Source organism: Gorilla gorilla, chromosome 6, assembly GCF_029281585.2.
Source record: "Gorilla gorilla gorilla isolate KB3781 chromosome 6, NHGRI_mGorGor1-v2.1_pri, whole genome shotgun sequence".
Classification (NCBI taxonomy): Eukaryota; Metazoa; Chordata; class Mammalia; order Primates; family Hominidae; genus Gorilla; species Gorilla gorilla.
The window spans coordinates 100,880,833-100,905,349 of NC_073230.2; the positions used below are offsets into that span (position 1 = coordinate 100,880,833).

Below are 24,517 nucleotides of genomic sequence, written 5' to 3' on the forward strand. Positions count from 1 at the left end.
CCATCTTGATTTCATTGTTGACCCAATGATCATTCAGGAGCAGGTTACTGAATTTTCATGTTATTGCATGGTTTTGAGGGTTCCTTTTGGATTGATTTCCAATTTTATTCCACTGTGGTCTGAGAGAGTACTTGATATAATTTCAGTTTTCTTAAATTTACTGAGACTTATTTTGTGGCCTATCATAAGGTCTATCTTGGAGAATGTTCTATGTAATGATGAATAGAATGTATATTCTGCAGTTGTTGGGTAGAATGTTCTGTAAAAATCTGTTAAGTCCATTTGTTGTAGGGTATACTTTTAGTCTATTGTTTCTTTTTTGACTTTCTGTCTTAATGACCTGTCTAGTGCTGTCAATGGAGTATTAAATTCTCCCACTATTATTGTGTTGCCGTCCATCTCGTTTCTTAGGTCTAGTAGTAATTGTTTTATAAATTTGGAAGTGCCAGTGTTAGGTGCGTGCATATTTAGAATTGTGATATTTTCCTGTTGGACTAGTCCTTTTATCATTGTATAGTGTTCCTCTTTGTCTTTTTTAACTGCTGTTCCTTTAAAGTTTGTTTTGTCCAATGTAAGAATAGCTATTCCTGCTTGCTTTTGGTGTCCATTTGCATGGAATATCTTTTTCTACCCCTTTACCTTAAGTTTATGTGAGTCCCTATGTGTTAGGTGAGTCTCTCGAAGACGGCAGAAACTTGGTGAATTATTATCCATTCTGCCATTCTGTATCATTTAAGTGGAGCATTTAGGCCATTTATATTCAATGTTAGTATTGAGATGTGAGGTACTATTCTATTCATTGTGTTATTTGTTGTTTGAATACCTTCGGTTATTTTTCATTGTGTTATTGTTATATAGGTCCTGTGAGATTTATTCTTTAAGGAGGTTCTATTTTGGTGTATTTTGAGGATTTGTTTCAAGATTTTAGTTCCTTTTAGCAGTTCTTGTAGTGCTGTCTTGGTAGTAGCGAATTCTCTCAGCATTTGTTTATCTGGAAAAGACTGTATCTTTCCTTCATTTATGAAGCCTTACTTTCACTGCATACAAAATTCTTGGCTGATAATTTTTTTTTTTGAGATGGAGTCTCACTCTGTTGCCCCAGCTGGAGTGCAATGGCATGATCTCGGCTCCTGCAACCTCTGCCTCCCGGGTTCAAGCGATTATCCTGTCTCAGCCTCCCAAGTAGCTGGGATTACAGGCTTATGCCACCAGGCCTGGCTAATTTTTGTATTTTTAGTAGAGACGGGGTTTCATCATGTTGGTCAGGCCGGTCTCGAACTCCTGACCTCATGACCCACCCACCTCAGCCTCCCAAAGTGCTGGGATTACAGGCGTGAGCCACCATGCCTGGCTGATAATTTTTTTTAAGAAGGCTAAAAATGGGACCCCAGCTTGTAAGGTTACAAGCTTCTAGCTTGTAAGGTTTCTGATGAGAAATGTGCTGTTAATCTGATAGGTTTTCCTTTATATTACCTGATGCTTTTGCCTCAGTTCTTAAGATTCTTTCCTTCATCTTGACTTTAGATAAACTGGTGACCATGTGCCTAGGTAATTATCTTTTTGTGATGAGTTTCCCAGGTGTTCTTTGGGCTTCTTGTATTTGGATGTCGAGATCTCTAGCAAGGCCAGGGACACTTTTATTGATTATTCCCTCAAATATATTTTCTGAGCTTTTAGATTTCTCTTCTTCCTTGTGAACACCAATTATTCTTAAGTTTGGACATTTAACATAGTCCCAAACTTCTTGGAGTCTTTGCTCATTTTTTTAAATTCTTTTTTCTTTGTCTTTGATGGATTGGGTTAATTTGAAAGCCTTATCTTCAAGCTCTGAAGTTCTTTCTTCTGCTTGTTTGATTCTATTGCTGAGACATTCCAGTGCATTTTGCATTTCTCTAAGTGTGTCCTTGATTTCCAAAAGTTGTGATCATTTTTTATTTATGCTATTTCACTGAAGAATTTTCCTTTATATCCTGTATCATGTTTTTTTTTTCTTTAAGTGGGACTTCAACTTTCTCAGATGCCTCCTTGATTAGCTTAATAATCATCCTTCTAAACTCTTTCTGTCAATTCAGAGATTTCATCTCATTTTGGATCCATTGCTGGTGAGCTGGTATGATTTTCTGGGAATGTTAAAGAACCTGGTTTTGTCATATTACCAGAATTGTTTTTCTGGTCCTTCTCATTTGGGCAGACTATGTCAGAGGGAAGCTCTTAGATTCAAGGGCTGCTGTTCAGAATATTTTGTCCCACAGTGTGCTCCCTTGATGTGGTGTTCTCCCCCTTCCCCTAGGAATGGGGCTTCCTGAGAGCTGAACTGTAGTGATTGTTTTTGTCCGTCTGGGTCTAGCCACCCTGCAGAGCTCCCAGGCTCCAGGCTGGTACTGGGGAGTGTCTGCAAAGAGTCCTGTGATGTGATCCAGCTTCAGGTCTTGCAGCCATGGATACCAGCACTTGCTTTGGTGGAGGTAGCAGGGGAGTGAAGTGGACCCTGTGAGGGTCCTTGGTTGTGTTTTTGTTTAGTGTACTGGTTTTGTGTTGGTTGGCCTCCAGCCAGGAGGTGGCGCTTTCAAGAGCACATCAGCTGCAGTCCTATAGGGAAGATGCAAACTTTGCCCTAGGGACACCTGGTTAAGTATTCAGGTTTCACAGGCAGTGGGCAGGGCCGTCATGCTCTCAAGAGATTATGACCTTTGTCTTTAGCTACCAGGGAGGGTAGAGAAAGACCACCAGGTAGGGGCAAGGATAGGCATGTCTGAGCTCAGTCTCTTCTTGGTTGGGGCTTTCTGTGGCTGCTGTGGGGTATTGGGGGTGTGGTTCCCAGTCCATAAAGTTATATTACCAGGGGGATTCTGGCTGCCTCTGCTGAGTCATACAGGTCACCGGGGAAGTAGGGGAAAACCAGCAATCACAGACCTCACCCTGCTCCCACACAGCCTGCAGTCCTAAAGGCTGGTTTCACTCCCACCAGGCCCCACAACAGCACTGTCTATTTCCAGGCCGCCAGTGACCAGGGCTGACAACTTGCCCAGACCACAAGCCTCCCTGTTGAGAAAGCAAGCGGACTCACAGTTTTTCAGTGTCTCAGGGAGCCTGCGGCAGTGATCCAGTTCCTTCAAAAGGTCTGTGGATTCTCTTGGCTTTCCTGGTATGTTCCTGTGGTAGTTCTTGGAGCAAAAGTTCACAATGTGAGTCTCCACACACTGCTGTGTCCATCTGAGCAGGAGCTACACGCTAGTCCTGTCTCCTATCCACCATACTAATCTCTCAGAATTCTACTTGTGGCTATTTTAATTTAATTTAATTTAATTTAAAATTCAGATCCTCAACCAAACTAGCTGCATTTCAAGTGCCGAACCTGTAGCTAGTAACTACTATATTGGACAGCTAAGATGTAGAACATTTCTGTCATGCAGAAAAGTTCTATTGGACAGACAGCACTGGGTTCCAGAGTTTAAACGACTTGCCCCCAGACCCCATGGCGAGTAATAAAGTACCCTAGGACCTAAATCTCCTGCTTTCAGGTCTGAGCTTCTTTCCACAATATCTCCCTGGTTGAAATCTGGGTTTGTGTAACCTTCACCTTGATCCTGATTCTGGTTTGGTAAAACATAACAAAAAATTTTCTACATGATGCTCTTTGGAGGCGTTTTACTCATTCCCTATTTTCTTTTTAACCCCTGCCTCACGTGACATGGCTTCAGGTTCCTTCATCATCATGATCTCAAAATATACTGTAGTGTGTCAATGTCCCAGCTAAAGTGTGGTGTCCAGAATTAATGACGTAGCTTAGATATTGTTTCACAAGCAAACAATAGAGAGGAACTTTTTTCTTCCTTGTCCCAAATTCTTGCCTAAGAGGACATTCTATCATATTTTTGGTAAATAAATTTCATTGAACTTACTGTCATTACAAAAAAAATTCCCCAAATCTTCAAAATGAGCGAAACAGTTAAGAATTTTTCAGGAAATTGTAGCCTGAACAAGATTTCAGTAGTATACAATAGACTTTAATGCAGTACGTTCTGTGATAGTTACAGTCAAAGAGAATTAGAACCCTAGGACCTGTAAAAGTTCTTCACTTTCCTTCACTATATGATGGAGCCAAATTCTTTACTCAGTTCTCTTCGTTGGAAAATGAACTTGATCAGATTTTATAACGATCGTGCTGCTATACATATACTCTTTAATTTTTAATTTTTTAAGATGTTTGAAATGTTTAAAATAATTTCATAGGCCAAACAGATCATCTTGATGTAATAAAAATTAAAATAGGTTTTTTTTTTTTTATTTAGGAGGCTGTCTTAGCTCAGGCTACCATGTCAAAAATATCATAGACTCAGTTACTTAAACAATAAACATTGTTTCTTATAGTTCTGGAGGCTGGGAAGTACAAATTGAAGGCCGTGGCAAATCTAGTATCTGGTGAGGACCAACTCCTAGCTTGTGGACAGCAGCCTTCTTGCTGTATTCTCACATGGCCCAGAGTGCTAGTTCTCTCCCTATTTTTATAAAGACACTAATTCCCTCATAGAGGCTAGACCCTCATGACCTAATTACTTTCCAAAGGCCCTACCTTCAAATACCACCACATTAGGGCCTCAACATAGGAATTTGGAGGCAGGGGGACAAAAACATTCACATGTTAGTAGAGGTTAAGAAGATATCTTTTGTCAAATTTGTAAGTCTAACTTGTTAGGTGCTTGATATGTCTGAGAAAACAAGTATAAATTGTAAAGTTTTTTCCTCGGTTATATATAGAGTGTTTAATGTTGGGTAAAATTATTCTGTCAAATTTATGAATTAACTGAATATTAATCAAAGAACAGTGAAAGTGATGATCTTATTTTTATTTTAACAAAAAGTAAGATTGTAAACTAAGCCTAAAGACTTAAGGAAAACTACATTTTAAATTTTATGAGTTATCAAAATAGAATATCAATGAAATAAAAGAACGGCAAGTATTTCTTTTGTGAATTACTGCTTTCCTCTCTGTCTGTAATTTTCTTTTTTTGGTATGTCTGGTCTGTAGTTTTCTTTTTTTATTATGTCCTTCCCTGGTTTTGGTATTAGGGTGATACTGGCATAAAGAATGATGTAGGGAGGATTCCCTCTTTCTTTCTTTTTTGAAATTGTTTCAGTAAGATTGGTACCATTTCTTTTTTTATTTTAGATATTTTTTTTGAGACAGTCTTGCTCTGTCGCCCAAACTGGAGTGTAGTGGTGTGATCTCAGCTTCCTGCAACCTCCGCCTACCGGATTCAAGCAATTCTCCTGCCTCAGCCTCTCGAGTAGGCAGGACCACAGGGATGTGCCACCACGCCCAGCTAAGTTTTTGTATTTTAGAGACGGACTTTCACCATGTTGGCTGCCCACCTCAGCCTCCCAAAGTGCTGGGATTACAGGCGTGAGCCACCATGTCCTGCCTAATTTTTTTGTATTTTTAGTAGAGATGGGGTTTCACCATGCTGGCTAGGCTAGTCTCAAACTCCTGACCTCGTGATCTGCTCGCCTCGGCCTCTCAAAATGTTGGGATTACAGGCGTGAGCCACTGCAGCCAGCCGATTGGTACCATTTCTTCTTTGAATGTCTGATAGAATTCAGCTGTGAATCCACCTGGTCCTGGATCTTTTTTCGTTGGCTATTTTTAAAAATTACTGTTTCAATCTCACTACTTGTTATTGGTCTGTTCAGAGTTTCTATTTCTTCCTGATTTAATCTAGTAAGGTTGTATATTTCCAGGACTATCCATCTCCTCTAGATTTTCCAGTTTGTGCATGTGAAGGTATTCATAGCAGCCTTGAATGATCTTTTGTATTTCTGTGATATCAGTTGTAATATCTCCCATTTCATTTCTAATTGAGCTTATTTGGATCTTCTCTCTTCTTGGTTAATCTCGCTAATGGTCTATCCGTTTTGTTTATCTTTTCAAAGAACAAGCTTTTTGTTTCATTTATCTTTTGTATTTTTTGTTTAATTTCATTTAGCTGTGCTCTGATCTTGGTTATTTCTTTTTTCTGCTGGGTTTGAGTTTAGTTTTTTCTTATTTCTCTAGTTCTTTGAGATGTGACCTTAGATTGTCAATTTGTGCTCTTTCAGACTTTTTGATGTAGGCATTTAATGCTGTGAACTTTCCTCTTAGCACCACTTTTTGCTGCATCCCAGAGGTTTTGATAAGTTATGTCACTATTATTGTTTAGTTCAAATAATTTTTTATTTCCATCTTGATCTCATTGTTGACTCAAAGATCATTCAAGAGCAGATTATTTAATTTTCTTTTATTTGTATAGTTTTGAGGGTTCCTTTTGTAGTTGATTTACAGTTTTATTCTACTGTGATCTGAGAGGATAATTGTTGTAATTTCAATTTTCTTAAATTTACTGAGACTTGTTTTGTGACCTATTTGTGGTCTCTCCATATGTTCTGTCTTGGAGAATGTTCCATGTGCTGATGAATAGAAAGTATATTCTTGGCTGGGTGTGGTGGCTCATGCCTGTAATCCCAGCCAAAGCGGGAGGTTCACCTGAGGTCAGGAGTCTCTACTAAAAATACAAAAATAGCCAGGTGTAGTGGCACATGCCTGTAGTCCCAGTTACTCAGGAGGCTAAGGCAAGAGAATCGCTTGAACCCAGGAGGCAGAGGTTGCAGTGAGCTGAGCTTGTGCCACTACAGTCCAGCTTAAGCAACAGAGTGAGACGCCGTCTCAAAAAAAAAAAAAGAAAAAATAGAACGTATATTCTGCAGTTGTTGGGTAGAATGTTCTGTAAATATCTGTTAAGTCCATTTGTTTTAGGGTGTAGTTTAAGTCTATTGTTTCTTTGTTGACTTTCTGTCTTGATGAACTGTCTAGTACTGTCAGTGGCATATTGAAGTACCCACCATTATTGTGTTGCTATCTCATTCGTAGGTCTAGTAATAATTGTCTTATGAATTTGAGATCTCCAGTGTTAGGTGCATATATATTTAGGATTGTGCTAATTTTCTGTTGGAATAATCCTTTCATCATTATATAATGTCCCTCTTTGTCTTTTTTTTTTTTAACTGTTGTTTTAAAGTCTGTTTTGACTGATACCAGAATAGCTATTCCTGCTTGCTTTTGGTTTCCATTTGCATGGAATATCTTTTTCTGTCCCTTTCCCTTAAGTTTATGTGAGTCTTTATGTGTCAGTTGAGTCTCTTGAAGACAGTACTTACTTGGTTAGTGAATTTTTATCCATTCTGCCATTCTGTATTATTTAAGTGGAACATTTAGGCCATTTACATTTAACATTAGTATTGTGAGGTGAGGTATTGTTCTGTTTATCATGCTAGTTGTTGCCTAAATACCTGGTTATTTTTCACTGTGGTATTGTTTTACAGGCCCTGTGAGATTTATGCTTTCAGAAGGTTCTATTTTGGTGTATTTCAAAGATTTGTTTCAAGATTTAGAGTTCCTTTTAGCATTTCTTGTAGTGCTGGCTTGGAAATGGCAGATTCTCTCATCATTTGTTTGTCTGAAAAAGACTTTATCTCTCCTGCATTTATGAAGATTAGTTTTGTTGGATACAAAATTCTTTCTTTTTTTTTTTTTTTTTTTGCCTTTGAGACGGAGTCTGGTGGCTCTGTTGCCCAGGCTGGAGTGCAGTGGCATGATCTCAGCTCACTGCAACCTCCACCTCCTGGGTTCAAGTGATTCTCCTGTCTCAGCCTCCTGAGTAGCTGGGATTACAGGTGTGCACAACACCCGGCTAATTTTTTTTTTTTTTTTTGTATTTTTAATGGAGACAGGGTTTCACCATGTTGCCCAGGCTGGTCTTGAACTCCTGAATTCAGGTGATCTGCCTGCCTCGGCCTCCCAAAGTGCTGGGATTACAGGGGTGAGCCACCGCACCCCACCAGATACAAAATTCTTGACTGACAATTATTTTGTTTAAAGAGGCTAAAGATAAGACCCAAATCCCTTCTGGCTTGTAAGATTTCAGCTGTTAATCTGATAGGTTTTCCTTTGTAGGTTACCTGATGCTTTTGCCTCATAGCTCTTAAGATTCTTTCCTTTAGCTTGACTTCAGATAACCTGACGGTATGTGCCTAGGCAATGATCTTTTTGTGATGAATTTCCCAGGTGTTCTTTGAGCTTCTTTATTTGGATGTTTAGATCTCTAGTGAGGCCAGGGAAGTTTTCCCTGATTATTCCCTCAAATAAATTTTCCAAACATTTAGATTTCTATTCTTCCTCAGGAACACCAATTATTCTTGGTCATTTAACATAATCCCAAATTTCTTGGCGGCTTTGTTAATTTTTTAAATTCTTTTTTTTTGTCTTTGTCTGATTTGATTAATTCAAAAGCCTTGTCTTCAAGCTGTGAAGTTTTTTCTTCTACTTGTTCTAGTCTATTGTTGAAACTTTCCAGTGTATTTTGTAAGTGTGTCTTTCATTTCCAGAAGTTGTGGTTGTTTTTTCTTTATGATATCTATTTCTCTGGAGCATTTTTCATCCATATCTTGTATTGTTTTTAAATTTCTTTAAGTTGGTTTTCACCTTTCTCTGGTGTCTCCTTGAGTAGCTTAATGATCAACCTTCTGAATTCTTTATCTGACAATTCAGAGATTTCTTCTTGGTTTGGATCCATTACTGGGGAGCAAGTGTGATATTTTAGGGGTTTGATATAGAACCCTGTTTTGTCATATTACCAGAATTACTTTTCTGGTTCCCTCTCATTTGGGTATACTATTTCAGTGGAAAACTCTGGAACTCAAGGGCTGCTGTTCAGATTCTTTTGTCTCATGGAATGATCCCTTGACGTAGTGCTCTCCCCCTTCCCCTTGGGATGAGGTTTCCTGAGAGCTAAACTGCGGTGATTGTTATTGCTCTTCTGGGTCTAGCCACTCGGCGGGGCTACCAGGCTCTGAGCTGCTGCTGTGGAATGTCTGCAAAGACTCCTGTGATGTCATCCATCTTTGGCTCTCCCAGCTGTGGATATCAGCACCTACTCTGGTGGAGGTGGCGGAGAGTGAAAGTGACTCTGTGAGAATCTTTGGCTGTAGGTATGTTTAGTGTGCTGGCTTTCTTGAATGCTGGTTATTCTAGTAGTAAAGTTGTCACGTGGATAGACTCAGGACCTCTGGTTAGCCAGGATGTTTCAGGCAGTGGTATTAGCTGTTGTGTTCTCCTTCTTGGGAGCAGGGTTATTTTGTCATGAGTTGCTGTAATGGCCTGAGTTGATTGGCCTCCAACCAAGAGGTGATGCTTTCAAGAGAGCACCAGCTGCGGTAGTTGTAGGGGAATATAAGCTTGCCGTAAGTTGACCAGGGTAAGTGTTCTGGTTTCTCTGGCAATGGGCAGGGCCATAAAGCTTCCACAAGTTTTTGTCTTTTGTGTGTGGCTACCAGGGCAGGTAGAGAAATATCATCAGGTGGAGGCAGGGTTAGGCGGGTCTGAGCTCAGACTCTCCTTAGGTTGTGCTTGCCATGGCCACTGTGGGGATGGGGGTGTGGTTCTCAGACCGATGGGGTTATGTTCCAGAGGGGATTATGGCTGCCTCGGCTGTGTCATATGGTTCACCAGGGAAGTAGGGGATAGCCAGTAGCAAAAGACCTCACCCAACTCTCACGTAGTTGGCAAGGCTGGTCTTGCCTCTGCGGTGTCCTGCTAACAGGGCCAAGTTTAGTTAGATCCAGGAAGCCTGTGCATGGAACTCAGCCCTTTCCCCATGCTGTAAGCTTCCCAGGTGAGAAAGCAAACTTGACTTTTAGGCCTTGCTCCTCTCCGTCTGCTCACAATGTTGGTGAAGCCTCCTGCACTTGTATCTGCAGCAGTTCCCCATTCACCCCCAGGATTCTGTTCAAGATAGTTCATACCCATTTGAAATTATTACAGAATTTTACTGGAAGCATCTTTCACTCTGTGACCCCTCCCTAATTTTGCTGTCTTCCTTGCCTGAGGGCCCCTGCAAAATCCAGTCAGGGATAGTTTCCGTGGGCTCAAGCTGGAGACTGGGTGTGCCTACAAGGCTCTTGCTGCTGCTTCTACTTTTATATTTTACACAGCTCTCTAAATGTGTTTCAGCTCTAGATAAGGTTAAATCTTTCTTCCGTAATCTGGATTTTCATATTCGCCAGTAGGGATATGTGTTCGGAGGCAGGTTTTCCCCTCTCACACTTTGGGAACTCAGTTTTTTGCCTGTCTCGCAGAATTTGCAGTGGCATCAGTTGGGCAATTCAAAAATGAAATTGCAATATAAGAGGCTGAGGGTTAATGTTCTTCCCTAATTAATGTCACTGAGTCTCTTCCTTCTCCTGAAAGTATGAAGTTTTCATTGTTTAAAAAATGTTCTTAGAAACTTAAAAAAATCCTATTTGAAATATGAATGTATATTCTGGCCAGAAAGAATGAATGCATATAAATGTGTTTGTATAAAAAGCTAAAATGTTATGGCCTTTATAATTTCTAAGCCAGCAAAACAAATTAAATTATGTTTGTAACAAATAAGTTTTTAAGTATAATCTTGCACATAAAAGATACTTTTTATTTTCTGTATTGCTAAGAACTAGCAGCAATCCATAAATATACTAAGATATGATAATGGTAAAAAGCAAAGATGCTGAAAAGATAACATGTTTAAAGGAAATACAGTTTCTCCGAGATGTGTGTGGGGGTGGGGGTTGAGAATAGGGAAATAGTTTCCTTGGAGTATGTTTGAAGTAGTGTCCTATAGGCCACGTCTTGCCTATTTCATGTATAGATCTGTATCTCTTGTCATGCATTGCTTAATGATGGGGATACATTCTGAGGAATATACCCTTAGGCAACATCATTAATGTAACAATATCATAGAGTGTACTTACACAAACCTAGATGGTATAGCCTACTACACACCTAGGCTACATGGTATAGCCTATTGCTCCTAGGCTGTAAACCTGTTTATCATGTTATTGTACTGAATACTGTAAGCAGTTATAATACATTGGTAAATATTTGTGTAACTAAACATAGAAATGGTACAGTAAAAATACAATGTGAAAGATAAAAAATGGTACACCTATATAGGGTACTTACTATGAATGGAGGTTACAGGACTCAAAGTTGCTCTGGGTGAGTCAGTGAGTGAGTGGTGAGTGAATGTGAAGGCCTAGGACATTACTGTGTACTACTGTAGACTTTATAAACACTGTACACTTAGGCTGCACTAAACATTAAAAATTTAAGTAATTGTGCTACAAAATTATGGCAGCTATGATGTCAGTAGGTGATAGGAATTTTTCAGCTCTATTATAATTTTATGGGATTACCATCATATAATGTGGTTCATCATTGAGTGAAACATCATTATGCGGCACATGGCTGTATTTCTATACAATTGAATTAAACTACAAATCAATAACAGAATGATAGCTGGAAAACCTCAAAAATACTTGGATATTTTCAACACACTTTTAATTAACATATGGGTTAGAGAAGAAATCTCAAGAGAAATGTTAAAATATTTTGAACTAAATCAAAATGAAAATACAACTTACCAGAATTTTGGAGGTGCAGTGAGTACTTAGAGGGAAATGTATAGCATTGAATGCATATATTAGAAAACAATAAATATTTAAAATCAATAATATGTGTTTACCTTAGGGAACTAGAAAAAGAAGGGCAAATTAAATTCCAAGTAAGCAGCAGAAAAAAATAACCAAAATTAGAACAGAAATCAATTAAATTGAAAATAGGAAATCAAAAGAGAAAATCAATAAAACCAACAACTAGTTTTGGAAAATATCAATAAAATTGCCAAACTTCCAGCCATGTCAACAAAGAAAAGAAAGAGAAGACACAAATTATTAATATCAGAAATGAAAGACAAGCTATGACTATTGATCCCATTGACTTTAAAAGGATAATAAAGAACTATCATAAACAATATTAAGTCTCCAAATTTGATAATCTAGCTGAAATGGACCGATTCCTTGAAAGACATACTATACCAAAGCTTACACAAGGAGAAATAGATAATCGAAATAGGCCTATGTCTATTAAATAAATTGAATCAGGCCGGGCACAGTGGTTCATGCCTGTAATACCAGCACTTTGGGAGGCTGAAACAGGAAGATCACTTGAGGTCAGGAGTTTGAGATCAGCCTGGCCAATATGGTGAAACCCTGTCTCTACTAAAAATACAAAAATTAGCCATGCATGGCGATGGGCGCCTGTAATCCCAGCTACTTGGGAGGCTGAGGCAGGAGAATCACTTGAACCCAGGAGACGGAGGTTGCAGTGAGCCGAGATCATGCCACTGGACTCCAGCCTGGGCGACAAGAGTGAAACTCCATCTCAAAAAGTAAATAAATAAATAAATAATTTATAACTTTCCAAAACGAAAAGCACCAGGCCCAGGTTGTTTCACTAGTGAATTCTACCAATATTTTTAAGAATAAATTATACCAAATTCTTTGTAACCTCTTCCAGGAAATAGAAGCCAAGAGAATATATCCTAACTCATTCTATGTGACCAGCATTACCCTAACACCAAAAACAGAGGAAAACTACAGACAATATGTCTCATCAACATAGATGCGAACTCTTCAATGACATATTAGCAAATTGTACCCAAAAATGTAAGGAAAGAGTGTTAGTCACATGTACCAAGAGGGATTTATTCTAGGTATGGAAAGCTGGTACAACATTTTAATTCCCATTAATATAATCCATCACATCAACAGGCTAAAGAAGAAAGATAATATGATCATATCAATCAGAAAAAGCATTTGACAAAATCCAACCACAATTCATGATAAAAAAAAAAAACCCTCAGCAACTAGAAATGAAGGAGAGATTCCTCAACTTGAAAAAGAACATCTACAAAATGCTGTAGCTGTAAGCTAACATCATACTTAATGGTGAGATGCTAGATAATTTTATGTTAAGATCAGGAACAAGCCAAGGGTGTCTACTCGCACCCTCCTATTCAAGATTGTAAGAAAGGATAGTCTTTTCAGCAAGGGGTGCTGGAACAACTGGACCTCTTCATGCAAAAAAATTAATATAGACATAGACCTTACATCTTCCACAAACTTTAACTCAAAATGGACCATGGACCTAAGTGTAAACACAAAACTATAAAACTCCTAGACAATAACATAGAAGAAAATCTAGGTGGCCTTGAGTTTGGTGGTGATTTTTTAGACACAATACCAAGAACATGATCCACAAAAGAAAATACTGATGTTTGACTTCATTAAAATTAAAAACTTCTGCCATGCGAAAGACATCGTTAAAAGAATGAAAAGACAAGCCATAGACTGGAAGAAAACATTTGCATCTGAAAAAGGTCTGGTATCCAAAATATACAAAGAACTCCTCAAACTCAACAATAAGAAAACAATACAATTTTTAAAATGGACAAAAAATCTGAACAGACACGTCACCAAATAAGGTATACACGCAGCAAATAAACATGAAAAGATGTTCAACATCATATGTCATTAGGGAATGCAAATTAAAACAACAATCAGATACCACTACACACATTAGAATGGCTAAAATCCGAAACAGCACAACCAAATTCTGGTAAGAATGTGAAGTAACAGGAACTCCAACTCATTGCTAGTGGGAATATAAAACAGTACAACAACTTTGGAAGACAGTTTGGCAGTTTCTTGCAAAACTAAACATACTTTAACCATATGATACAACAATCATGCCCCTTGGTATTTACTCTGATGAGTCAAAAACTTATGTCCATTCAAAGACCTTCATCTTATATTTAGATCTTTCTTCTTTTCTAATATAGGCATATAGTCCAGGCATGGTGGCTCATGCCTGTAATCCTAGCAGTTTGAGAGGCTGAGGCAGGTGGATTGCTTGAGCCCAGGAGCTCAAGACCAGCCTGGACAATATGCTGAAACCCCATCTCTACAAAAAATACAAAAATTAGCCGTGTGTGGTGGTGGGCACCTGTAGTCCTAGCTAGTTAGGAGGCTGAGGTGAGATGATCACCTGAGACCAGTAGGTCAAGGCTGTGGTGAGCCATGATTGTACCACTGCACTCAGCCTGGGTGACAGAGTGAGACCCTGTCTCAAATAAATAACATTAAAGAGGCGGGCATGGTGGTTCACGCCTGTAGTCCCAGCATTTTGGAAGGCCAAGGCAGGTGGATCATCTGGGGTCAGGAGTTCGAGACCAGTCTGACCAACATGGTGAAACCCCATCTCTACTAAAAATACAAAATTAGCCAGGTGTGGTGGTGCATGCCTGTAATCCCAGCTACTTGGGAGGCTGAGGCAAGAGAATCGCTTGAATCCAGGAGGTGGAGGTTGCAGTGAGCTAAGATCACGCCATTGCACTCCAATCTGGGCAACAAGAGTGAAACTCCATCTCAAAAAAAAAAAATTAAAAAGATAAAAGATAAAAAATAAAGTAAGCATATAATGCTATACATTTCCTTCAAACTTTGCTTTAGCTACATTCCACAAATTTTGTTATGTATTTACTGCAAATTATTTTTAATTTTTCTTGAGACTATGTCTTTGACTCGTGTTATTTAGAAGTGTGTCATTTTATTTATAACTACCTGGGGCTTTCTAGATATCTATCACTTGTTTCTAGTTTAATTCCACTGTGGTCTGAGAATATATTTTTTAATATTTCTATTCTTTTAAGTGTTGTAAACTTCCTTTTATGACTCAGAATATATCTACTTTGGTGAATGTGGTACTAAATTTTGAGGATACTTGATCAAGGGGATTTGCACACAAGTTAGATAAAGGAAAGTAACTGATTTGGGAGGACTACAAAGACACAGGATTTAACACCCTGAGAAGAATCTCAGGATATACTGTGAACGTGTTGACAGTATATTAGAATTGATGGCTCATGCTCAGAGAAATAAAACTGCCACATTTCCATGACAGATGGTGGAGAAAGAGTGATGGACATATTTGAGTGAATATACTGTATTAAGACTGGGGACTGGACGCGGTGGCTCACACCTGTAATCCCAGCATTTTGGAAGGCCAAGGCAGGCAGATCACTTGAAGTCAGGAGTTCCAGACTAGCCTGGCCAACATGGCGAAATCCATGTCTACTAAAATACAAAAATTAGCCAAGTATGGTGGTCGGTGCCTGTAATCCCAGCTACTCGGGAGGCTGAGGCAGGAGAATCGCTTGAACCCGGGAGGCAGAGGTTGCAGTGAGCCAAGGTTGCACCACAGCACTCCAGTCCAGGTGACAGCACAAAACTCCATCTCCAAAAAAAAAAAAAAAAAGACCCAAAAACCCACCAGGTCAGTATATTCCATGGAAAGTTCCTGATGGTATGCTACTTACCAAGGCCATAAAGAATGCCCTAGAAGGAAGGCCAACAATAGTACTAAAATATGCAGTTGTGGCTCTCCTCGGTGTGCCAGAACCAATGGCAGGTAAGGCCATTATAGAACTAGGCTCACTAATAGCAGTGAGGTTGATAAGACCTGAAACAATAAAGACCAGATGGTGCCATTCAAGTATCAGAAGGTAAGTGCACATAATTATCATAATAAGTGGCAATGTCGAAGGGGCAGCCAGAGGAGGCCTGAATCCTCTGAAGGTTATGGAGTTGGTTATTAGAACTTAGCATCTTTAGGAGCAAAACGGATGGATAGCCAATAAGGTCATCATTCAATATGTACCATGAGTCAGCCTCAGGAGGCTAAGGGCAATTGCTCCAGTAAAAAGTCATGATCTCTTGTTCTGTTTCCAGATTTAAGTTAATTTTTCAACGTTGAAACCACTGACTAGAGAACAGGCCATGACCCCAGGAGAAAGACCCTGCAACACATTTTAACTGCACATGGTAATTATTTCCTAATCCTTTCCAAAATGTACCAATCTCCATTTACTTGGGTAACTGTGCACTGGGAAAAGGGGACTACTCAGATATTTGTTAGACACAAGGTCTGAATTGACATTGATACCTGGGACCCAAAGCACCTATTGTAGAGGGGGCATATGAAAGCCATGTAATAAATGGAGTCCTGGCTAAGGTTTGGCTGATAGTGAGTTATTTGTCTGATAATGTGTCATTTGTCCAGTCCCTAAATATATTATTAGAAGAGAAATACTTATTACTTCATACACTCCCTCATACTGTGCCCCGGTCTACAAAGTAAGACCTATATATTGGAAAAGACCAAGTGGGAACCTTGAAACTGCTTCTACCCTCTAGCCAGAATAATAAATCAAAAACAATATCTTAACTGGGTGGTGTTGGTGGAGGAAATTAGTGCCACTGTTAAATGTTTAAAAGATACAGGAATGGTTGATTCCCACTATATGCATATGGATTATAAAAAATGAGTAGACCACCAGAAGCTGCACTAAGTAGTAGTCTCAAATTCAGTTGCAGTGCCAGATACAATATATTTTCTGTTGCAAATGAATATGGCACCAGGTGCATGATGTGCAGCCATTGGTTGTGCAGATGCATAATTTTCCATCCCTAACAGAAAAAAGAGGGATCAGAAACAGTTCGTATTCACAGGGAAAAGATTACAGTATACACTTATAGTCTTACCACAGGGCTATTTAAACTTTCTTGTCCTTTGTTATAATTTGAACAATCTAGACCATCTGGATGCCATGGAGATTATCACATTAACCCTTTATATTGATGATATATTTATCAAATCAGATGAGGAAGAAGTTGCTAGTACACTGGAAACTTTGATAAGACACATGTTCTCCATAGGGTGAGAAATTCAGGAACCTGTTATATCAGTAACATTTTCAGAGTTCCACTGGTCAGGGACATGCTGGGAAATCCTATCCAAAGTAAAAGACAAATTATTGCCTGCTGAACCTTCCAAACATGAAGGAAGCATAATGTCTACTAGGCCTCTTCAGGTTCTGAAGGCAGTCAGTTCCAACTGGGAATACTGCTTCAACCCAGTGGCAGGAAAGGCTTCCAACTGTGAGTGGAGCTTCCAAGCAGAAAAGTGCTCTGCAGCCATATGATCAGGCAGGTTCAAAGGTTCTGGATTTAGCGGTAGGAAAAGATGCTGTGAGGAATTTATGGCAACTTCCCTGCCCACAGTAAAGGAATCACAGCCCAGAAATAAGGGATTTTAGAGTAAGGCCAGTCCCTCTTTAATGAAGAGTCACACACTTTTTGAAAAGCAAAAATACTTTGTTGTATGAGATGATGATGTATGAGATGGAACACCTGACCATGAGGCGAAACCTACCATGTGGTCAACACTACCCATCATGAACTGGGGTTTTATAAGACCCACCAAGTCATAGCACCAGGCAGATGCAGCAACAATCCATTGTAAAATAGAATTGGTTTATTTAGGATTGAGCAAGAGCAGGACCAGAGAGCTCAAGGAAGTTGCATAAACAGGCGGCTGAGATCCCCACGTCATTCATTGTTATATTAATGCCTCTCCCTCAGGTCGCACCTACAGATGTATGGGTCATCCCTTAAGACCAGCTGAAAAATGAGGAAAGCCCAAATTTAGTTAATGGATGGGTTGCTTCCATGGCTTCAAGATGAAAATAGATGGCAACTGCCATATGGCTACTCAGTGGTGGCATTGAAAGCCAGTCACAAGGGAAAAATCTTGCCAATGGGCAGAATTTCAAGTGGGGTACCTGGTCATTGCTTTTGTGTGAAAAGAGAAGTAGGCTGAGCTTAGCATATATGTACAGTCTTGGGGAGTGAGAAATAATTTGCACTGGCTACTAAGGGGCCTGGAAAGAGAAAGATTGGAAGACTCAGTAGAAAGTATAGAGGCATGTGGCATATGGGAGTGGGCATGAAGTGTGGGCATCCTCATATTGCATGTTAATACTACCCTGATGCTGGCACAATGGACATATGAGTAAAGCGGTCATGGTGGGCAGTAATGGAAGTTATTTCTGGGCTCCATAGCATAGGTTCCTATTCGCCAAAGCCGAGCTAGTGTTTTTGTCACTGCCAGATGCCCAAACTGCCAGAAACTAGGCATGAAGTGGCTAGTCGATTATACTGGATACAGTAATAGACATGCCAGGTCTGAGTTTTGTTGTTGTTGTTGTTCACATTGCATTTTTAAGACTTACAGAGTTTCACTGGCGTGGCATCATATATAACTTCATATCAGACCAGGGGATGTCCTTTACAGCAAAGGAGGCATGGGGGTAGGCCCATGATCATGCAATCCACAAACCTTATTATATATTGAATCAACCAGAAGCTTCCTGATAGAGTATTGGAAGGGCCTGTTAAGTAGCATCAGCATGGAGGTGATATTCTTGAGAATAGGCTGTCATTTAAGATGCAGTATACAGTTGGAGTTCAAGATGTTTTATGGTGCTATGCCCCCGACAAAATAAGTCTGGCAACCCATGAGTAGAACAGGAGGAGACCTGCTTGCCGTCACTTATTTGACCCTCTTGAATGTGTTTCCTACCTCAGTGACTCCTGTTGAATTATAAGCTGCGACCACCACCCGGCCGTTTTGAGTTCCTTGTGCCAATAACCCAACAGGCAGAATCACTATGTGGGGTAATTGATCCTGATCCCTCTTCAGTAACTTGTTGCCCCAGCTTCTGGGAGTACTGACAGTAAACAGCTTTCAACTTCTACTGTCAGCTCCTTCAGGGATTGTGTCAGCTGAGGAGCCTCGTTGCCCACAGTCATGCTCCTTCCTAGAGTGACCCATACTCAAATGACTTATTGGTCATCTTCACCTAGCAACTCTGAAAAGCTGCCTGTGGGGTCAACTGGTGTCCAAAGGCACCCCTTAGAAAACATCTGCATACCAAATTCCATCTCAGTCTGCCTCCTGTGGGAACCCAAAAGTCATACCATGAGGGCCTCGTGGTATGACTTTTTATAGACTTTTGTCTATATATGTATAGACAAATATATATGTTATATATATTATATATAGACATATATATACATATATATGTATATGTATGTATATATAGACATATATATACATATATGTATATGTATGTGTATATATATATTTTTGTAAAAACAAAGTTTAGCTGTGCTGCCCAGGCTGACCTTGAACTCCTGATCACAAGTGATCCTCCTATCTCAGCTTCCCAAAGTACTGGGATTACAGGTATGAGCCAGTGCCCAGCTAAGCCCAGGAGTCTGAGGCCACAATGAACTGATTGCACCATGGTAACCAGGCCTGGACAAGAGAGACCTAGTATCAAAACAACAACAATAAAAAAAAAAAGAAAGAAAGAAAAACCACACACACACACAACAAACAAAAACAAAAAGGCAAAGCACCTTCTGGGTAAACACTACCTTGGCTGTGCCTTGGTAAAAAATAGGAAAAACTACCCCTACCTCTAGGTAGATGCACCTCATTGCCAGGACACACTACTTGCTGCAAATAACCTGCCTTCATCTCACTGGCTGGGTGCCCATCTGCATAGCTGCACAGCACAATCCAAACTGTATGTGGTGGCCCAAGTAAACTGAAATTATTCCAAGTAAACTGAAATTTAAGCACTTGAAAAAAGCTGAATACTCATTATGAAGACCGTGTGGTGTTCCAAAAGTCCAATATTCAGTGTCAAATAGTTTTAACAACTTTTACTGAAGGGTTCAGACTTTTTCTCCTTAGTAAGTATAACTTAATGTAAAATGATGCCCAGAGTACCACTGTAAATTGAAGACACTTTTTTTTTTTTTTTTTTTTGAGACGCAGTCTCGCTCTGTCGCCAGGCTGGAGTGCAATGGCACAATCTCGGCTCACTGCAATTTCTGCCTCCGGGGTTCAAGCGATTCTCCTGCCTCAGCCTCCCAAGCAGCTGGGATTACAGGAGTGCACCACCATGCCCAGCGAATTTTTTGTAGTTTAGTAGAGACAGGGTTTCATCATGTTGGCCAGGATGGTCTCGATCTCCTGACCTCGTGATCCGCCCGCCTTGGCCTCTCAAAGTGCTGGGATTACAGGCGTGAGCCACCGCGCCCAGCCAGACACTGTTACTCTTGAAGTCAAAGGATCATACAGTGACTTTACATACCTTTCAGTTATTTGGAAAATTTGGGGAACACTGATATCTAAAGGCAAATAAACCTGCAAATAATTTTCCAAGTTCCATTTAGATTTTTCAAAGGTTGTCTATGAAACCTTACGTATGTTTACACATACATACATGTATTTGTAATAGAAAATGGAACAATAATTTACAATGGAAACAGGGTTTGAGTGTATGCACTGAAAAGACTCTTTTATTGAGCCTACTTCAGGTACTGGTATGAAAAACAAAGGTGTTAAAAAGCCAGTGTTCACTGATATTATGCAAATGATCAAAATAATGTATGCAGGAAAAGCATATGAATTAGTCCTGTACTGAGAATCATATATTTCAAAAGAATTAAGACTAGTAACCTAATTTTTAGTGACAATAGATTCATGTACTATGCAATAGAACCAATTGAATGTCACTGGTGGTAGTCTTACTCCTACAACAACATACTCAAAGGCAAATGCCTTATATCCACAGATTCAAATTGAAATCTTATATTTGAATTTTCTCTTCTCCAAATGATTGTATCAATAAGTGCCAGATCAAGGCAATCCTTGTATATATCCCAAAAGTGTATCTATAATTCAATGCCATCCTTTTTCATCTCCTACCAAATTACGGGGTAGAGTCAACTTTTTTTTTGAGATGGAGTCTCACTCTGTCACCCAGTCTGGAATACAGTGGCACAATCTTGGCTCACTGCAACCTGCACTTCCCAGGTTCAAGCAATTCTCAGCCTCTGGAGGGAGTAGCTGGGACTACAGGCACATGCCACCATGCCCAGCTAATTTTTTATATTTTTAGTAGACAAGGTTTCACCATGTTGGCCAGGATGGTCTTGATTTTCTGACCTCGTGATCAGCCTGCCTCGGCCTCCCAAAGTGCTGGGATTACAGGCGTGAGCCACAGGAGAGTCAACTTTTGAATATTATCAAAGTTATTTACAAAGGTAAATAATTAAAAATAGCAGATAAATTATATTCCACTTGGTAGCCTGGTTAAGTCTTTCCTTCATGGCTTCCAGTTACCCCTATACACAATCTAATTACTCAGCACCAAAATACTAGCATGGTCCACCAGTGACCCTCAAGTGTCAATATTTCTGATGATTTCCAGAATTCAAGCATAGAAATGTATTTTTCCTTTCTGTATGAAATTTAGGTTTTTCAAGGCAAGGTGATGTCATCCTGATAATCTTTTAAAATTTACAATACAACTAGAATATCCAAATGTATAATGCTAAGTTTGATATTCCCCAAACTGCACTTCACTGGTGGTTTTCAGTGACAAAGCAAATTATTATTCATTGTAATTCTCAGGAAACAATTATGAACATATATATAATGTAAAATAAGACCAGTCACAAGTTTATTCTGTAATTTTTCTATAACAGGTATTCAATTCTGTAGAAAATTGCAAATATTTATTTTTAATATTTACATTTGGGTCTGTAAACAAAGCTGGTAAAGAAAATCCTAAGAATTTCCATACATATTTATAAAAATTTCAAGAATATGATCCTTATCACTTCTGAAAAGTATGCATTTTTTAAATTCTAAAAGCCAGTAAATGTAGAAGTTGAAGGGGACGAGAAAAACGCTGTTAACAGATTATCTGAATTTTCCTCTTCCCAAATATCTAAAACATTGCATATACCACTCTTTTCTGTGTAGCTTGTGAAACCCAAAAATTCTGATTTCTCTTCACTAGTCTGAAACAAGTCTAGTAAAGACTGTACCGGTGAACTACAAATTCTGTTTTCTTCTTGTGTAATAAATTCAGTTCTTTTATCAAATTCAGCATTTGGTTTCAGATTTTCTTTTCTATTTCGTCCTAATATTATTTTCACTTTTCGATGTATTTTACCAGAAGGTAAACTATCCATATTCTTGATGTCACATTCATTGGGTTCCTCAGGAGGAGTATGGAATGGAGCCTTTGCCTGAACAGTTAGGTGCTCTTGTGAACTGTTTATTGTTATCAGACCAGAATCATGAGTAAATATTGAATGAAGGTCCTTTTCCTTGAGATCCTTTGCTGGAAAAAGCACAGTATCTGACTTCTGTTTTGGTTGAGATCCACTATTATCTGTACTGAAATCAGAAACATGTACAGATGCCTGTATGTTACATTTATAGTGATCTACCCTTAGTTCTTCTAAGTCATTTTCACTTAATGTGTGTTCGGAAATATCAAGAATGCATTCCTGTTTGTTTTTATGTAGAGGTAGCTGTGTAAAATTCTGTCTTATGTCATCTTCAGCTGTACTTAACATGGAACATTTATTACTCATTTTCTCATTAAGCCCTCTCAATTCATTTGAAGGGTGGGGGATGGGCTCTGAAATAAACAGGAGCTTTTTTTCAGTTTCCTGGGTCTCTTTATACAGGAAATTCTGCTCCTTCACTGTTATATCATCTTCCTGGCAATCTTTCTGAGAAATATGTTGCAATTCCACTTTTTCCTTTTGTTCAGTCTTTTTCAGGACACTTGCAGAAACAGGAGAAAGGGATCCAACACTGTATTTTATTCTTTGTAGGAAAAATAAAAGAAAAATATTAAAATAATTGCTATCAAAACAAATTCCTGAGTAGTTAGAAATTAAATTAGTAAAAACATTATATAATCTTTAAGAAACCTATTTAACTTAGGAAATTTTACAAAAATACAAACATCTTAACATTTTGCCAAATTTACTTGAGCTGTTTTTAAAGTAATACAACTTTTCAGATATAGCTGAAAACCCTAGTGTACCTCTCTTCTCTACATTCCCTGCCTCCCTCCCAGATAACCAATATCCTGAATTTTGATATTTAAAATTACTTTAATCATGTAAATGAAAGAAAGATGATAGTAAACGGATTTGAGTCTGCCCCTAATTTTGCTTTCATTATTCTGAACAATTTCTTAACTTCTGTGCTTTGATTTACATTAATGCACATTTTACTCTTCATTTTACTTAGCAATGTGGAGAATAAGTATTTATTGAGAAACCTATGGCAAAAACATATATTTTAAATTTACATTTAAGAATATTTAATATCAAAGTGAGCTAAAAACTTAGTATCTTTATACTTTCAAAGGTGACAAAGTTGTAACTTTTAAGCTTCAAACATATTTGACCTAAAATTATTTTCTTCATGGAGCATCTTGATATCCCTGAAATGCCAGTTTGTATTAGACAAACCTAAATAATATACAATTAGAGAAAAAGTTAATAGCTCACCAATTACATTTTATGTTCCGCATGTCACAGATTAACTGTGAGAAATAATACAATTTTTCCTGCCCCTTCAACCAGAATGTTCTTTTTTATTTATCTTGTTCATACATTTACTTACAAACAATTCTCTCTGAACAAATGGGCAATAAAAAAATGTAAAAAAAAACTAGTCTAACATGGCTTTTAAGTCCAAGATGTTTAGGACACCTGCCCACAGAAGTGACAATTAAGGAACAACCAGTACTAGCTCAGAATTTTGCTGCAGACTGAGTTTTTAGGAAATTATAAGTTCTTAGAGTAGCCCACATAGTTTTTTTGTGTTTTTTTTTGAGACAGAGTCTCTCTGTCAACCAGGCTGGAGTGCAGTGGCCTGATCTCAGCTCACTGCAACCTCTGCTTCTCGGGTTCAAGTGATTCTTGTGCCTCAGCCTCCTAAGTAGTTGGGACTACAGGCATGCGCCACCACCTAATTTTTTTTTTTTTTCAGTGGAGATGGGCTTTCACCACGTTGGCTAGGCTGGTCTGGAACTCCTGGCCTCAAGTGATCTGCCCGCCTCGGCCTTTCGAAGTGCTGGGACCACAGGTGTGAGACACCCTGCCCGGCCACAGTAGCCCACATAGTTTTAATAGTTGGAAATATGCCTTCTCTTCAAATCCATATTAAGTCAGTCATGAAACCATTCTGAATGTCACAGAAATATGGGATTTAAGAACTGTTTACCTGAAGTAAAAAAACTTTCTGGTTAATTTTCAGAAGCTGTATCTTGTTATCACATTTCTAATCTTCTTTATGTCTTAAGTAAGATTAGTCTAAGAATAAAGACTAACTTAATGAGTTATCACCACCTCTAGGGTATATCCATATGAAACCATCCCTTTAAGTTTATAGGAATAATCTAATCAGGACAATTTTTGTCTATGTGCAGTTGGTGTACATTGAGCAGTACTGTATTCACACTTAAAAGTCCTGTCAGTACCTTTAGTAAACATACCCATCATAAGGTTTAGGCAAAGATATTTAGTGAAATATAAAGACCTAAGGGGCAAGTGGAGGAAGGTTTCTTAAAACTCCTTAATATTACCTAAAAGTTCAATAAAACGTTTTAGTCTGAGTAAATGGTAAACTTTATGGTTCTACAACAGGAGCTGATACACTATATAGACTGTGGGCAAAATCTAGCCATCAGTCTATTTTTCCAAATAAAATTGCATCAAAATACAGTCATATCCATTGTACAAAAAAGCTAATTAGTTGCAACAGAGATCTTACGGCTCACAAAACCTAAAATATCAACTATCTGGCTCTTTACAG

The 24,517-nt window shown here is 38.8% G+C and overlaps 2 protein-coding genes across 6 annotated transcripts in view; one reads left to right on the top strand and one right to left on the bottom strand.

Moving 5' to 3' along the window:
* SLC25A40 (solute carrier family 25 member 40) overlaps positions 1-24,517 on the top strand; it is a 99,652-nt gene that overhangs the window by 4,224 nt on the left and 70,911 nt on the right. The window contains exons 2-3 of one of the 2 annotated variants that reach the window (XM_055346851.2): positions 2,997-3,119; positions 15,700-15,792. The gene's annotated coding sequence lies outside the window, so the exon portion shown is untranslated. The remainder of the gene's footprint in view (positions 1-2,996; positions 3,120-15,699; positions 15,793-24,517) is intronic. The other variant, XM_063708647.1, reaches the window with a different exon arrangement.
* The window catches only part of DBF4 (DBF4-CDC7 kinase regulatory subunit), a 31,798-nt gene continuing 28,604 nt past the window's right edge, over positions 21,324-24,517 (bottom strand). For all 4 annotated transcript variants that reach the window (XM_031013220.3, XM_031013221.3, XM_063708645.1 and 1 more), the window contains one exon: positions 21,324-22,513. In XM_031013220.3, coding sequence (XP_030869080.1) covers positions 21,538-22,513 — 976 coding nt within the window. In that variant the 3' untranslated portion in view covers positions 21,324-21,537. The remainder of the gene's footprint in view (positions 22,514-24,517) is intronic.